At 37.8% G+C, this 16,751-nt stretch overlaps 1 protein-coding gene across 1 annotated transcript in view; it reads left to right on the forward strand.

Moving 5' to 3' along the window:
* HLCS (holocarboxylase synthetase) overlaps nt 1-16,751 on the forward strand; it is a 136,443-nt gene that overhangs the window by 36,593 nt on the left and 83,099 nt on the right. Inside the window, exon 6 of the mRNA XM_066545565.1 lies at nt 9,380-9,651. Coding sequence (XP_066401662.1) covers nt 9,380-9,651 — 272 coding nt within the window. The remainder of the gene's footprint in view (nt 1-9,379; nt 9,652-16,751) is intronic.

The following is a 16,751-nucleotide window of genomic DNA, read 5'->3' on the forward strand; positions in this document are numbered from 1 at the left end:
GGACTGCTGGCCTTTCACATGGAATATGGTTCCCTTCCCAATGTCATGGGCTTTTTTTTCCACGTGCATGGACGGCCCCAGGATTTTTTTTAGGTTTTTTTTTGTTGGTTTTTTTTTTTTTTTACAGCTACGCTTTCAGTTCTGGATGACGTTTAGCCTTTGACCCAGGCACTTTCTTACAATAAACAGTTTGTTGATGAGAGCAGCTGCTGGGAAGATTGTTTCCAGACTGTTCTGCTGCAGCTGAGGAAGGAGAGGAAGCAGAATATGGGATGCACCTTACAGCCTCCTCCTTGTTCCTCCCCTCAGAGCTGGTGTGTGCCCAGCAAACCTCCAGCACCTCTTCCCATCCTTCTCCTGGCACCCCAATTCCAAGGTGGAGCTCTCTGCTGAGAGCAGGAGAGATGCAGTTAAAACAGACTCCCTGTGAAGACCAGAATTAATTTCTTTTTGTATTATTTTTAACTTATTTACCTCTTCCCATCCTTCTCCTGGCACCCCAATTCCAAGGTGGAACTCTCTGCTGAGAGCAGGAGAGATGCAGTTAAAACAGACTCCCTGTGAAGACCAGAATTAATTTCTTTTTGTATTATTTTTAACTTATTTACCTATTTCCATCCTTCTCCTGGCACCCCAATTACCAAGCAGTGCACCCTGCTAAAGCCAGGGGAGATGCAAACTTGCAGTGAAGACCACAATTAATTTCCTTATGTATTATTTTTAACCTGCTGCATGTCTTATTTTTAACCTTATGGATTATTTACTTATGTATTGTTTTTAATGTATTATTTTATGTATTAGTTATAGATTATTTTTGACCTCGTTACCTATTCCCATCCTTCTCCTGGCACCCCAATTCCCAAGCAGAGCACTCTGCTAAAGCCAGGGGAGATGCAGACAAATCAAACTTGCTGTGAAGACCATAATTAATTTCTTTCTTTATTATTTTTAACCTATTTACCCATTCCTATCCTTCTCCTGGCACCCCAGTTCCCAAGTGGAACTCTCTGCTGAAGGCAGGGGAGATGGAGACAAAACAAACTCACTGTGAAGATCATAATTAATTTCCTTATGTATTATTTTTAACCTGCTGCATGTCTTATTTTTAACCTTATGGATTATTTACTTATGTATTGTTTTTAATGTATTATTTTATGTATTATTTATGTATTATTTTTGACCACTTTACCTATTCCCATCCTTCTCCTGGCACCCCAATTCCCAAGCAGAGCACTCTGCTAAAGCCAGGGGAGATGCAGATAAATCAAACTTGCAGTGAAGACCATAATTAATTTCTTTATTTATTATTTTTAACCTATTTACCTATTCCCATCCTTCTCCTGGCACCCCAATTCCCAGGTGGAATGCTCTGCTAAAGCCAGGGGAGATGCAGTTAAAACAAACTCCCTGTGAACACCATAATTAATTTCCTTATGTATTATTTTTAACCCATTTACCTGTTCCCATCCTTCTCCTGGCACCCCAATTCCCAAGCAGAGCACCCTGCTAAAGCCAGGGGAGATGCAGACAAATCAAACTTGCTGTAAAGACCATAAATAATTTCCTTATGTATTATTTTTACCTATTGACCTATTCCCATCCTTCTCCTGGCATCCCAATTCCCAAGTGGAACTCTCTGCTGAAGGCAGGGGAGATGCAGACAAATCAAACTTGCTGTGAAGACCATAATTAATTTCCTTATGTATTATTTTTAACCCATTTTCTCTCATTTGTCATTATTTTTCTCTACAAAAAGTAACATCTTGACTTATTTTTCATCAGTCACTGAATCCTGCCCTGGGCGCTGCTGTCTGTTCCCCAGGATGAGCTGCTGCCCATTGGATAAATGAATTTTCAGCCTACACACGGTGCTTTTTGAAGCTAAATTTAATTTTGGATTGAGATTTAGGCAGGGATTTATGGGCAGTTGCTGGATGTGTAGTCCAGGAATGGGTTGAAATCTAAGATGCTTCGTGTTCAAAGAGATGGGCTTGCAGTAAAGAGGAGAAGGATACCTTGCAGCACTTTGTTAAAAATCTTTCCCTTTTTTGGATGAAGTATTCCACATATGGCTTGGGAAAATGGATCCACTGTGTTTATGTAATGCAATATTTGTTTTTAAAACCACTCTGAAGAGTGGAGACAAAACCAAGGCACTTGACTGAGTGGCTGGAATGATCTCTCAGAAATGATGAGCTTTTTCTGCCTCTCTTCAGCTAAATATCCCCCCAAAGCCAAAATAACCTCTGGAGACTCCGAAAAAATCAGGTTGGTTGGGAATTCCAAAAGTGACCAACCCGGCCATCTCTCTAAATGTTCTTCTGTGCTTTGTGCACTCCAAATCTGCTGCTTTGCACCGTGTCTCGCTTTAGGAAATATAAAAATATTATTAAGAAACTGCAACAGATTTACAGGCTGTGCAGAATCCTGGGAATGCGCAGCAAGTACCAGCCAAGGAACTGCAGTTCACGAGAACATGAAATGAAAATGTGCCTCACTTGTAGGACAATAAAATCTTTATGAAGTTCTTCAGGCCGTGGGGAAAGGAGGGAGTGCAGAAATGGGGGTTTGAAAGGTTCTTACCCAGTGAACAAAAACACCACTGGTGAAAATAATGGCCTGAAATTAATTGTAAGCAGTTGATGTTAAAGGAGTTTCCTAAAAATGTCCTAAAAACTGGATTCATTTGAGTACTTTGTGTATTCCAGATTCGGAATGTGGTGTAAAGAGGTTTTTGTGTTTAAAAGTTCTGTTTGTTCCCTTTGTCCCAGTTGGTAGAAAATCCATCTCCAGGCTGGCACTTCCCTAAGTCTGGGTGTGAATGGGCAGTTTGGGAATGTTATTCAGTATTAATGACATCAGCATTGAAAGTATTCTCATTTTTATTTTTTCATTTATTATTTTATTATTATTATCTAATGATATCTAATACCCATTCTTCATCCTCTCCACTTTCTCTGTCATCACCAAGAGATGATTTTCCTCATTTCTCTATATCAGTTTTGCATCTGTTTGTCTTTTTTTTTTCCTTCTCATTTCTTCAAACTTTTCCTACAGGAAAAGTCATTGTACTTTGTTTTTAAGAGAAAATCATGCACTTTAATGAAAGATTGAGGTAGTAAACTTAATAGATAGCATTTTACAAAGCCTCATTAAAAGGTGGGGTTTGAAATAAATAAGGACAGTAGATAACATCATTTTTCCTGCATATTATGTGTATTTACAGTAACTAAATATATTTGTATGTTGAGATATTTATATATTATATATAAATAATAAAAATAAATATATAAATATATTATAAAATATATGTTTATGTATAAATATGTTGAGATATATATGTTGATATATTTATATCTTTTTGGTCATGTTAAATTCCGCCTCTGTTGGATCCAAATGATGCTGTGGGAGCTCTCCAGTGATTAATTAACTAATTAATTAATTAAAATTGAACACCTTCAAAACTGTCGAGCAAAGCTGTGTAAGACAAGGAGCACGTGGAGATATTTTTTGGTCTGTATGTGTGTGAATTTTTATCTTTCAGGCTGAACTCAAAGGACAACCCTCCATCAAAATATTTCCTTTCCTATCAGTGCTGACAGAGAATGAAATATAGAAATTTGAGATCCTGTTTGAGTTGTGTAACGCTCCTTTGGGAGCAGGAAATTCAGGAAAAAAAAAAAAGCAGATTTTAGTCCTGTTGGAGGTGTGATGTCTGGTTTTGCTTCAGGCAGGCTCCTCTAAAAATTGGGTGCTTTGTGCCTGTGTAATCCTCACTTGCTTGCAGTTCAAAAAAAGAGCATACATATAAATATATAAATATAAAATATATTAAAATTTATAAATAAATATGGTTTTGTGTCTATATATATATATATACACACACATACATACATATATATATATTTTAAAAAAAATATGAGATTTAATCAGTCCATCAGCTGATAAAACATGGATCAGTGCATCAACTGGAAACTTCTCAAAATTAAATATAGTTCATTGAAAATCATAAGATTTTATACAAATGAAGGCAAAAAAAAAAGTTTCAAATCACCTTTTGTGTCTCCAGAAAGTGAATATTTGACCTCGCTTCACAAGCACAGCTAATGTACAATATTTTAATCTCAATGTTGAGTGTACAGGTACAATATTTTAATCCCAGTATTGAGTGTTCAATTACAATATTTTAATCCCAATAGATTGTACAGGTACAATATTTTATATCCAATATTGAGTATTCAGGTACAATATTTTAATCCCAATAGTGAGTGTACAGTTACAATATTTTAATCCCAATATTGAGTGTTCAGGTACAATATTTTATATCCAATATTGAGTGTACAATATTTTAATCCCAGTATTGAGTGTGCAGGTATAATATTTTATTCCAAATATTGAGTGTTCAGGTACAACATTTTAATCCCAATATTGATTGTACAGGTACAATATTTTAATCCCAATATTGAGTGTTCAGGTGGAGCATCATGGTTCATTTAAATCCTCTCCTTTTCCCTCACAGGAGAGAGGGAACTGATGGAAAATGTTTGGTTTATGGCATTGTATTTTTAGCTTTCCTTTCGTTTCACCCCCATGCTTTTAACAGGAATCAAATTGAAATGGAATTTAATAGGAACCAAATGAATTTAGGCTGCGGGTGAATTTTTTTTCCCAACAAAGAATTCCATTGATGGGGAGTCTCAGGCCCGTGGTAGAAAAAAGCAGCTCCCAAATCTGCCCAGCTAAATTGCATTTATCTATGTACATGAACATGCAGATAAAAATAAAAAACCACATCCAAATCCTATCTCTATAAACAGATTGTAAGAATAAAGTCTCGGATTTGGGTTTCTTTTTAACCATTACAACTGGGTGTGCTCAGTGCAGAACTCTCATCGTTTGACAGAGCCCAGGTGCAAATAAAATCTTCTCCATCAGGAGCTGTAATTTTGTGTTATTATATACTGCAGCAGAGAAGGCTCCAGGTGCAGCTGGTTTCTGTCTCTGTCTTCCCTCCTTGTTGTTCAATCTCAGCCTCTTAACTGGGGAAAAGTGAAACTTAATGATTATGAAATTAAAAAGAATTTCAAACAGCAAAAGCAAACTTCAGTTACGGAGCATTGCTGCACACACCTGACCAAACTCTTGAAATTAGAGAGAGCAGGTGTGAAAGTAAATAAATAAATATATAAATAAATAAATAAACCACAGCTTTTGCTCTTCCTTCTTTGTGTTACAATTAGCACAATTTGTGCTGATGAGTGGAGGAGCTGAGGGTCTGGAGTGTGCAGCAGCTGAACTTTGTATTTCTGGCAATTTTGGAATTTTGGAAATTACTGTCTGGGTGTGCAGCAGCTGAACTTTGTATTTTTGGGAATTTTGGAAATTCCCAATCTCTCCTTGGTTCTCTTTAAAGGATTTCCATTGAGCTTTGGAGTGTGGAGAATTTTATTAGTGGGAGGTGTTGGGTAGTTTGTGTGGGTGCAGTGCTTTTCTGCTTTTGGGGACTTTTCTTTTAGAATACATTAAAATTACATTAAATTTACATTAAATTACATTAAAATTACATTATTTTTTACCATTTAAAATACAGGTAGAAACATTCTCTTCCTATAAATATTAAACTTGTAGATGAGTTTAATATTTATGTTAATAAATGATTATTAACATCATAATGTTACAATTAGCACAATTTGTGCTGATGAGTGGAGGAGCTGAGGGTCTGGAGTGTGCAGCAGCTGAACTTTGTATTTTTGGCAATTTTGGAATTTTGGAAATTACTGTCTGGGTGTGCAGCAGCTGAACTTTGTATTTTTGGGAATTTTGGAAATTCCCAATCTCTCCTCGGTTCTCTTTAAAGGATTTCCATTGAGCTTTGGAGTGTGGAGAATTTATTAGTGAGAGGTGTTGGGTAGTTTGTGTTGGTGCAGTGCTTTTCTGCTTTTGGGGACTTTTCTTTTAGAATACATTAAAATTACATTTTTTACCATTTAAAATACAGGTAGAAACATTCTCTTCCTATAAATATTAAACTTGTAGATGAGTTTAATATTTATGTTAATAAATGATTATTTAAATAATAATGTTACAATTAGCACAATTTGTGCTGATGAGTGGAGGAGCTGAGGGTCTGGAGTGTGCAGCAGCTGAACTTTGTATTTTTGGGAATTTTGGAAATTCCCAATCTCTCCTCGGTTCTCTTTGAATGATTTCCATTGAGCTTTGGAGTGTGGAGAATTTATTAGTGAGAGGTGTTGGGTAGTTTGTGTTGGTGCAGTGCTTTTCTGCTTTGGGGACTTTTCTTTCAGAATACATTAAAATTACATTTTTTCCCAGCACTTCTCATGGCAGTGGCCACCAGAGGCTGCTGCAGAACGGCAGATGCTGCTGGACCAGGAGAGCTTGGGAATTCCAGCTGGGTCCTGGGCTGAAATCCCACAGTTCTGACAGGATTGAGTTCCTGGTCAGTGGACTTGGAGCAGAAATTATCCCTGACTTTGCATATATGTTCATTTCATTATACAATAATGTCATTTTTGCTGGGCCAATTGTGGGATGCTCAGCATCCCCGTTCCTGGAACTTCGTGTGAAGGAAATTCTTACAGTAAAAAATTAATTTTTCTACTGTGACCTGTACTTGAAACTTTGTTAAACACCTAAACCCATATTTTCTTAGGAATTTTCTTAAGAATTTGTTTGGAATTTTCTTAGGAATTTGTTTCCATATTTTCTTAGGAATTTGTAAAAATCCCCCTCCTTGGTTATGTGTTCATATTTTTGATCAGCTCAGCAAGCACATAGGCACTATGGTGGAAATTAGCTTGAAAATTATACACCTATAACAATTCTTAAATACTTCAGGATGCGTTAGAAGCAGTGAAAACAAGAAGTTTGCCTAAAATCTATGAGGGGAAAATCACTTGAAATAATCCACTCAGGAGAGTAAATGGTTGGAACTGTGGGACATGTTTGTAATAATGGAACAGCACACAGAAATAGGTGCTGGTTTGCTCTTGCCAGGAAATACTGTGTGGCAAAACCACATCATAATTATCATTTATTTACAGTGTCATCACACTTTGGTCACCTTTATTTTGTATCTTAATTTCTGTCAGACTGTAAACCCGGCCTTAGGTGAGTTAATTCTTGGTGAGTCAAACCCAGTTTTTACTTTGGGTGAGTTAAAATCCTGTTTCTGTAAAATACTGTAATTTTTAGAGAGATGAAATTAATTTTTAGGAGATTAAATGACTTAATCTCTGTCAGACTGTAAACCCAGCCTTAGGTGAGTTAATTCTTGGTGAGTCAAACCCAGTTTTTACTTTGGGTGAGTTAAAATTCTGTTTCTGTGTGTAGGAGTTGCACATCCAGGGCTGCTGAGTGAATTTCTGTGTTTGGAAAGCAATAGGAAAACACTCTCTGATTAAGCCCAGTTTTTCCATGTTCTCCCTGACAGAAATGAAAGCTGTAATTTTTCTAAATATCAGTTACAGCCAATCAGTTACTGCGGGTATGTAAAACAAGTAGGATAATGTGTAAGGAATTTATTTATTCTGTCAAAGCTCTGAGTGAAGGTGCAGGTCAAAGAAATGCTCACAAAACCTTTAATCATCATCACATCATCATTTATGATGCAGAGCAAAAAAAAAAAAAAGGAGAGGGGGGGAAGGAAATATTTAAAGATATTTTATCCAAGAGTTTAGACAGAAAATATTCAGAGGGAGCTTTAAGAAAGCAAGAAATGAGGAGTAATTTCTCTGTAACTAAAATTTAGCTGCCGAGCCTCTCTTAGGCTTGGGGCTTGACAGAATTTGGGAAACATTATTCTTTCCTTTGTGTCCTGTTCTGCCCCTGGGCTGACAGCACGGGCTGTGGAATTTGAGAGCAGGTCATTCCTGGGGGTGGAAATCCAGGGGAAGGTGTTGGGAACAGGAGCACTGCTCTCACTCCTTCTCCAGGTAGAACAGAGGGATGAGGAAAGGAGGAGCAGTTCTTGGGTGGATAACTGTTTGTGGGGAGTTTGCTCTCAGTTTGTGGGTTTTGAGGAGTTGGGCTGGAGCTCAGACACATCTTCAAGGGCAGGTTAGTCCTGCCTTCAGCACTCACAGGAAATGTATTCCAGTTCCCAGATACAGCAGTGGTGGGAAGGAGGGGTGTGGGTTTGCTTTGGAACCTTTTTGTTAAAAAATCAGATCTCTTCCTCTTGGAAATTTGAGGGCAAGCATCACTAGTGCCTTATTTCCAGTCGAATTGAAGCCACAATTTTTTTGTGGTTTCATTTATCACATAAAAGACAACTTCAAAAGACAACAAATTTAAGCTGCACACTGAGCAAAAAGCCCCAGAATCTGTGTTTGTGGCTGTTCCTGAAGTTGTGGCAAACATATCAAACCTCTCAAAGCAGAATTTATCTCCAGAAAGAGTGAATGTGGAGCAGTTGGTGCAGGGTGTCACCACAGGGGTACTGGCAGCAGTAAATCATCCTTTAGCTGGAGGTGTGACCTGCTTTAGCAGATATTCCACTGAGAAATCACTAAATGGGTTTTTTAAACTGCTGGTTTGGCCTTCAAGTTGAGTCTTAGTTGTGGGAAATGGATTTGTAGGGAATTCTGCAAGCCTGACAGAAGGCTCACACAGTGTGTGCATCTGTGAGCAAACCTTGAGATAAGAAATGCTGCCTTAGAAATGCCCTGGAGTAGGACAGACATTGCTGAGAGAGAAATGGAGCTGGAAACAAGTTTCAAAGGATGGTTTTGTAAAAAAGACTGGATAATCTGGAGAAACAGAACTGTGAAAGATGCATTGCAGTGGGACCCATGAGGGGTAATTTTAGATGTTTGGTTTTAAGGCATTTCCAGCATGGTGTGGCTAAAGCTGATAGGCCAAGAAACACTTACAGTGCATTGTAATTAGGAAATAATTAGCTTCTGATTGTGAATTATAACATCTGTATTGTCTCACCCCTCTCATGAGACTGAAAATGGAATAAAAGGTTTTAAAACACCTCTCAGCTGCCCCATCTCTGGGTCAGAAAAAGGCTCAATCCAACCCTTAGTGCTGGACTACAGGGCTTCCTCCAGCAGAGCATCTCAGCACGGTGAAAATGAATGTGTGCCCTCCTTGCTTCAGGGTGTAGAGCACTACCAACAAGAGCACTACAATCCCTGCTACAGGGACAAATTAAGCTTAATTAATCTTCAAAGGAGCGCGGTCTCGACTCTAGGAGAGTGTCAAGTACGTGCAGCAGAGCTTCGTTTTTGAGGAGGAAAAGTTTCCCTCTTTTGAAGCAGAAGATTGCTTGAGTAAAACCAGTTTTGGAAGAATGTTGGTGTGTCTCACATGGGGCGATCTGCCTTTCTGATCTTGTTGCCCTTGCCCACAGGAAATCCATCTTGCTTTCCTGAAATGGCTGGAGGGGAACGTGGATGCCGAGGGGCTGAGGGCGTCCAGCAAGGTGTCCCTGAAGTTTGTTCCGTCCTGTGAGTCCAAGGTGGAGGTGACTCCGTCCCTGGTGCCCGTGATCACGGAGATGGGGAGCTTCTCCTCAGAGCATTTCAGCCTCCAGACCTATCAGCAGCATCTCCACACCAAGAAGCTGGGAAAGATCCTTCTCTTCACTGAGGTGACCACGACAACCATGAATCTTCTGGATGGGTAAGATGGGGATCCAGGGCATCCTGAGTCAATTTTCTGATTGGGAATTTTTAATTGTGGTAATGCTCACACAATGCTCAGAGAGAAGCTGGACACAAAGTAAGGAACTTCAGAATTCATAATTGTGGTAACACACAATGCTCAGAGAGAAACTGGACATGAAGTGGAGAACTTTATATTCACAGGATATTAATTGATAAGATATAAAATACTGAGCCCTAAAGAGTGGGGAAAGCTGGAAACTGGACATGAGGTTAAGAACTTTATGTTCACAGGATATTAATTGATAATATGTAAAATACTGAGCCATAAAGGGTGGGGAAAGCTGGAAACTGGACATGAAGTTAAGAACTTTATCCTCATGGGGTATTAATTGATTGATAAGATGTAAAATACTGAGCCATAAAGAGTGGGGAAAGCTGGAGACTGGACATGAAGTAAAGAACTTTATATTCACATGATATTAATTGATAAGATATAAAATACTGAGCCATAAAGAGTGGGGAAAGCTGGAGACTGGACATGAAGTAAAGAACTTTATATTCACAGGATATTAATTGATAATATGTAAAATACTGAGCCATAAAGAGTGGGGAAAGCTGGAGACTGGACATGAGGTTAAGAATTTTATCCTCATGGGGTATTAATTGATTGATAAGATATAAAATACTGAGCCATAAAGAGTGGGGAAAGCTGGAAACTGGACATGAAGTAAAGAACTTTATGTTCACAGGATATTAATTGATAATATATAAATTATGTATTATCAATATATATAAAATATATATATATATATAATTGATAATATATAAAATACTGAGCCATAAAGGGTGAGGAAAGCTGAGTAGGACAACTTTTTGCTTGGTAATGGAGTTTAATCTTTATTCCTCTGAACGTCACCATAAGAAAATTTGATTTAATAAATATTCATAGTTAGGAGATTAAATACATTCTCTAGTGGAAGTTATTCTCTAAGCCTCTTCCTTGAGAGCAATACCAAGGAGGTAATACCAAGCAATACTTGAGAGTGATACCAAGCAGGTTGTGCCCCTAGTTTTAACCTTCCTGTTTTCTCTCATTTCTTTTGCTGAATATTTCCCTAAAATGCTCTTTAGTGCTTGGTTTGTGCTCCTAAAACATGGATTAGGGCTCTGCTAGAGGTTCTTTCATCATCACACAGATGACCCTTGTGAATGAGCTGTGGGATACCTCAGAGAAGGTTCCTCGTTAGAGTTTAAATGGGATTAAGTGATAGGAAAATCACAGTTACTAAATCTCAGCCTGGAGTCTGTGCACAAAGGCTGTACTGTCGTGTTTAGTGGAAATCTGGTGGAAAAAACTGTCCTGGGGAAGTTGTTGCCATTCAGGACAGAAACTCCAGGCCTGCAGCAAGTTTTGAATATCAGGGTTAATTTATCCGCAGAAATCGCAGATGAATTTTACAGGTGAAAAACAAACTCAGGAATTTTTTGGGGGGGATTTTTTTTCTTTAATCTAGATTAAATTGCCATGAGTGTTGTTGTCACTGAAGAGTTAACCAGCAATAATGGCTTCAGTTCTCAGCCTGAGAGCCTAAATTGCAATTTTGTGGAGAAATACAAATTTCAACTCCAAACCATTCCCTGTGTGTTCAAACATCCACACATTAGACAAAAAGTTGCTGTCTAATTTTGCGAATCCCCTCCACCAGATTTAATCCTGCAGTTGATTTTGCAGTGGCTTTTGCAGAGATAAAGACTTGCCAGTTTGATAAGAGGCCATGGAGAGTTATTTTACAGAAATTCAGTTATTTGTAGCATTTGCCTCTTCATTTTTAGTGCTCACAGCATGTTCAGCCCACAGGGTTGAAAGGAGGATTGTGAAGAAATTGGTGATAATTGAATAAATCAAGAGGTTTCTTCCCTCAGTTTGTTTTGGTAAAATGAAGTGTTTAATTCAGAGGTTTGGGATTTGATTTGCAACAAGCTAAATGGAATCTGTCCAATTTATGAGTCATTAATTATCAAGGCAAGGGAGATAAGAGAAGTGGTCTTGATTTTTCAGATATGTTTAAAAGTTGGTTTTTTATATTAAATAATCCAAATACAATGAAGTGCTCACAGATGTAGGTCTTCAAGATTTCCCCCATCATGATGAGGCTTAAATAGTTAATTTTCAGGTAAGTTCTGAACTACAAATCCTGACTCTACATATCTGAGGCTTAAATAGTTAATTTTCAGGTAAGTTGTAAACTACAAATCCTGATTCTACACATCTTATGCTAGGAAGATGGTCCTGGGCAGATCATAATTTGAATTATTAATTTATTAATAATCTATCTTAAATTTATCCTCCAAAAAGACCTTTCTTTTATAAAGTTAAAATAATTGTCTTGGGTGTTATGGCTGATGCTGTAAATACTCTGTTGTCATGGGTAATGGAATAATGTAATCCTTGTGATTTGCAGCTCACTGAAGAACCTTGAGATTTAAATGATAGCATTTCGTAATCTAGAAATTGATGCAAATTTTGCATCTAGAAATCGATGCAAAAATCAGGTAATTTTTATTGAGGGAAAAAGTTGTCAGTTTTTTAAGGTGCTTCCAAAGGAACCAATATGAATTTGTTAGGAAAAGTGTGTGGTGCTTGTGTCTCATTGTCAGTTCTGAATGAAAGGAAAGAACATCTCAGGAAAAAGAATTCTCTTGGCTTAAAGAAAAAACAGTTACTCTTTGATCATTCAGGATTCCCAGAAAAACATTGCAACACTTTATTCAGGCATTGCATGAAGGACTCTGTTAGAATCTCCCAAATTCGATTCTCTCAAATTCTACCAAGTTTTGATGGTTTAAAATATGCAGACACCTCAAGGACTTAATGAATGGGATTTGTTGTAAGTTGTTTAATTAGTAGAGTATCAAAAAAATTCAGCATTTAACTTCTGTCACATTGGATTTTCTCATACCTCTCCCAAAAGGTGCCAAACTTTAATTTCCCTTTTCCAAATTAGGGTCTCCCAAATTTGTCTCAAATTTCACGAAGTTTTGATAGTTAAAAATAGTTAAAAATGTACAGATACCTCAAGAACTTAATGAATGGGATTTGTTATAGTAGATTATCCAAAAAATTCAGCATTTAACTTCTGTCACATTGGATTTTCTCATACCTCTCCCACCAACTGGATGCCAAAATTTATTTCCCTTTTCCAAAGTAGGATCTCTAAAATTTTACCAAGTTTTGATGGTTAAAAATATACAGACACTTAAGAACTTAAAGAATGGGATTTGTTGTAAGTTGTTGAATTAGTAGATTATCAAAAAAATTCAGCATTTAATTTCTGCCGCTTTGGATTTTCTCATACTGGATGCCAAACTTTTATTTCCCTTTTCCAAAGTAGGATCTCTCAAATTTTACCAAGTTTTGTTGGTTAAAAATATACAGACACCTCAAGGACTTAATGAATGGGATTTGTTGTAGTAGATTATCCAAAAAATTCAGCATTTAACTTCTGTCACATTGGATTTTCTCATACCTCTCCCACCAACTGGATGCCAAACTTTAATTTCCCTTTTCCAAAGTAGGGTCTCCCAAATTTGTCTCAAATTTTACCAAGTTTTGATGGTTAAAAATATACAGACACCACCTAATGATTGGGATTTGTTATAAATTATTGAATTAGTAAATTATCCCAAAAAATTCAGCATTTAATTCCTGCCGCTTTGGATTTTCTCATACCTCTCCCACCAACTGGATGCTAAACTTTCATCTCCCTTTTCCACCTCCCCAAATTTCCATAACCCCCCGAAAAAATGAAGGGATGGAAGGGGCAAAAGGGGGCTGGAATTAATTTAATGGCTGAGCAAGCTCACAGTGGAGAAACAGCCGGAGCCTAATAGGGGCCTTTGTCTGCATTTCCACCCTGGCTGGGAACGTGCCAGTCAAAAGTCAGGCAGGAGCAACAGGTGGGAACTATTAGACCTGTCATAAAGTTTGAAAAATTGATTCTGGAGGCTGAGGGAATAGATTGGACTTGACAGTGTTGTCCTAAAGATTCTAAGGGAAAGTTGTGTTGTTTAATTTGGGATCCCTTGATTGTTCATTAGCTCTCCAGATGGTGGCTGGGGAGCTTGGTGCTCACTGTACTGTCCCTGGTCTGTATTTGTGTGTCCTGAGGTCACAGCAAAGTGGGAATTCACCTGCAGGTACCCAAAATTTAATGGCATTGGCCTAGTTGTCAAATAAAAATTCCTAAAACTGTCATATGTTGTTTTAAATGATCAATATTCCTACCGTGATTTCATGTTCCAAGTCCTTTCAGGCTATTTTTTTAAAGCACTGCAACTTTTATTTCTCAAACTGAAATTTCAAATCCTCCCCAAACATTGTTTTTTTCTCTAGATGGAAATTCTTTCTGTGAGTTTCAGAAACCTTTTCTTCCCAGATGTTTATCCTAATGCCACCTGAGCAGGTTAACCCTGCCAGAAATGGTTCCACTTTCCTTGGCTCCTCAGAGCATCCCTGGGAGTGCAGGTTTTAAAATGAAACCATTGTTTTTGAGGCTGCATCTGGTGTAGTGATACAAGTGTTACATTTTAGACTTAAAATGTGTGTATATATATATATATATAGAGTGTATTATGTATATATACACTTATTACACTCATAAGGCTTGAGATTAACAAAGAAATATTTCTATTTCTAATATTTCTACTCACTCTAATTGGGTGGAATGGTTTCATGAGCATTTCACTAAAATTAAATTATGAGATAGAAATTTCAGTTTTGTTCTTTATCTTAGATCCTGTTTCAGTGTTTCAGGTGGCAAAAAATTTGATTTACACGTGACTAAACCGGCATGGGATATATTCTGTATGAAATGCCATCATGAATCCCTTTTCTCCAATATTTAAGAAGCACAAAGTGCCATTGTTAGGGAAAGTTTGACACAAAAGTGGTGAATTTTAGTGGAAGTGAAATGTGGGCTGAGGTTCCTTTCATAACTGCTGAATAGGATATTTAAATAAAATGTCAGTTGAGAGTAAACAATTTCCAAACAGCTACAAGCTTTGCAGAAGAAAGTCTTTTCTGTCACTGGTGTCCTTTTACTTTTCTAGATTCATACTGCTGAATTTTGAAAAGCTGAACTGCAGCTCTGATTTTGGGAAGTGGGCGTGAGGACTCATTTTATTTGAAAACTCTTGGTTTAGCTGGATTGAAATACGGATGCTGCTGATGCAGGTCTGAGTTAAGGAAAACCAGTGTGTAATTGAAGGAGATGGGAATGGCACTGCAGAGGCAAACAAGCTGAGATTGACAAACTGTCTTAGGGACTGGGGGTTTTTAATTTGGTTTCCAAGTCCTTGTTATGTTTTACTCTGTGTTTAGTTATTCCTTGCACCTTGGCGATGCCCCTTACTCTCCATTCAAACTGTATTTTTAAAAAACTGAGTGATTGGGATGAGCTTTAAGACCCCTTCCCACCCAAACCATTCCCTGGTTCCCTGATAATCTTTGTATTTCAGCATGATGAGACTCTCCCAGTACATTTTTAGCCTGCTAAAAATGAGTATTTTGTCACAGACATTAACAGTTTTATAAATTAACCCCCTCCAGCCTCGTCCCTCAGGAATTTTGGTTGGGGAGTTGGAGAATACCACGGTGTGCAGGAGGGATTCTTCCTTGCAGGAAAGGTGCCTTTCTCTCAGGAAACAGGAAATTTGAATAGGAAATTATAAAACCATGTGCTGTTCAGTAGGTTATTTGCATTTTAACACTGAGTATCTCCTATACTCTATCTTTTCTGCAGCTACATAACCCAAAAATACTTTGTCAGTTTGGATATCGAGGTCACAGTAGTTCATACTGCCTTTAAAAACTCAGATCCCTTGATTTTGTGAAACTGTAGGATGGGATAGGAATGCTGTGCTTGACTAATGTCTTACTTGTAATCCAAAGTTTGGAACTAAAAACAATAGACCTGCTCTTTATATTCCTAGATATAGTAATATATATATATATATATATATATATATATGTGTGTGTGTGTGTGTATATATGTATGTATGTATATTATATTGCTTCATTATTTACATCACTTTTATTACTAACTTCTAAGCTTCCATTCTTTAATTTATTTAAGTGATTGTAGGATTTTTATCCTCAAAACAAAATCTTGGTGCATTAAATAGCTGCTGCTGTGCTTTTCTTCCTCAAGGATTTTTTTTTTATAGGCAGTATTTTGTGCCTTTCTTTGGTGCTAAAGACCGGCTCATATAGCAGAGTAAAGTTTGTTTCCCTTAAATCAAATCAAATTAAGTTCAACAGGAGGGTTTTTTTGCTAATTTAGTTTTAAATGTATAATATTTCATACTTTATTGTGCCATTCATTTATGGGCAGCGCTTTGCACCAGCCAGTGCTGGGGGAACAAAAGATCACGCAGGAATTTTGGAGTTTTTGTGACACAGCCAAGAGTCTGTTCCTTCCCTGGAAGAATGGGGAAGTTTTTGGCACTGATTTGCTCCTGTGCCATTCCCAGACTCTTCCCTGCCATACCATTTTCCAGGACACACTTGCTGAAGGATTTCTCTGTTGGGATTTGGCGTCTCCTTTGCGTCACTTTCCCCTGATTTTCTCTCCACCTGTCGTGCACCATTCCTGTGGGCACCGAACAATCAGGTCCCTATTTTCCTGTCACGCACCTTGTGTGCCTGATTTTCCACGGAACTGAAGGCAAAATGTGCCCTTCTTTCTTCTTTTTTTTTGTTGTTGTGTAAAATCAGTGGATTTTCTTCCTGTTAAAGGAGTGGGCCCCCTGCTTGCAGTGCAGAGGGAGGTTTGGCATTCCCAGTGGGAATTGAGTCATAAAATAAAGATTCCCGTTTGGCAGAACAATTAACCCGTGCTGAACTCCAGGGGGAGATTGGGTTTCCCTGCTGCTGGAAGTTCCTGAACAATCCCCATTATCACAGGGACACCACCACAGCCCCGAGCAGCCTGGAATCTGAGGGAAATGTTCTTTAAATCTGGGGGACTTGTTCCTTAAATCTGGGGAATTGCTCTTTAAATCTGGGGGAAATTGTTCTTCAAACCTGGGGGAAATTGTTCTTTAAATATGGGAGAA

Source organism: Molothrus aeneus, chromosome 2 (genome assembly GCF_037042795.1).
Source record: "Molothrus aeneus isolate 106 chromosome 2, BPBGC_Maene_1.0, whole genome shotgun sequence".
In the NCBI taxonomy this organism is placed as follows: domain Eukaryota; kingdom Metazoa; phylum Chordata; class Aves; order Passeriformes; family Icteridae; genus Molothrus; species Molothrus aeneus.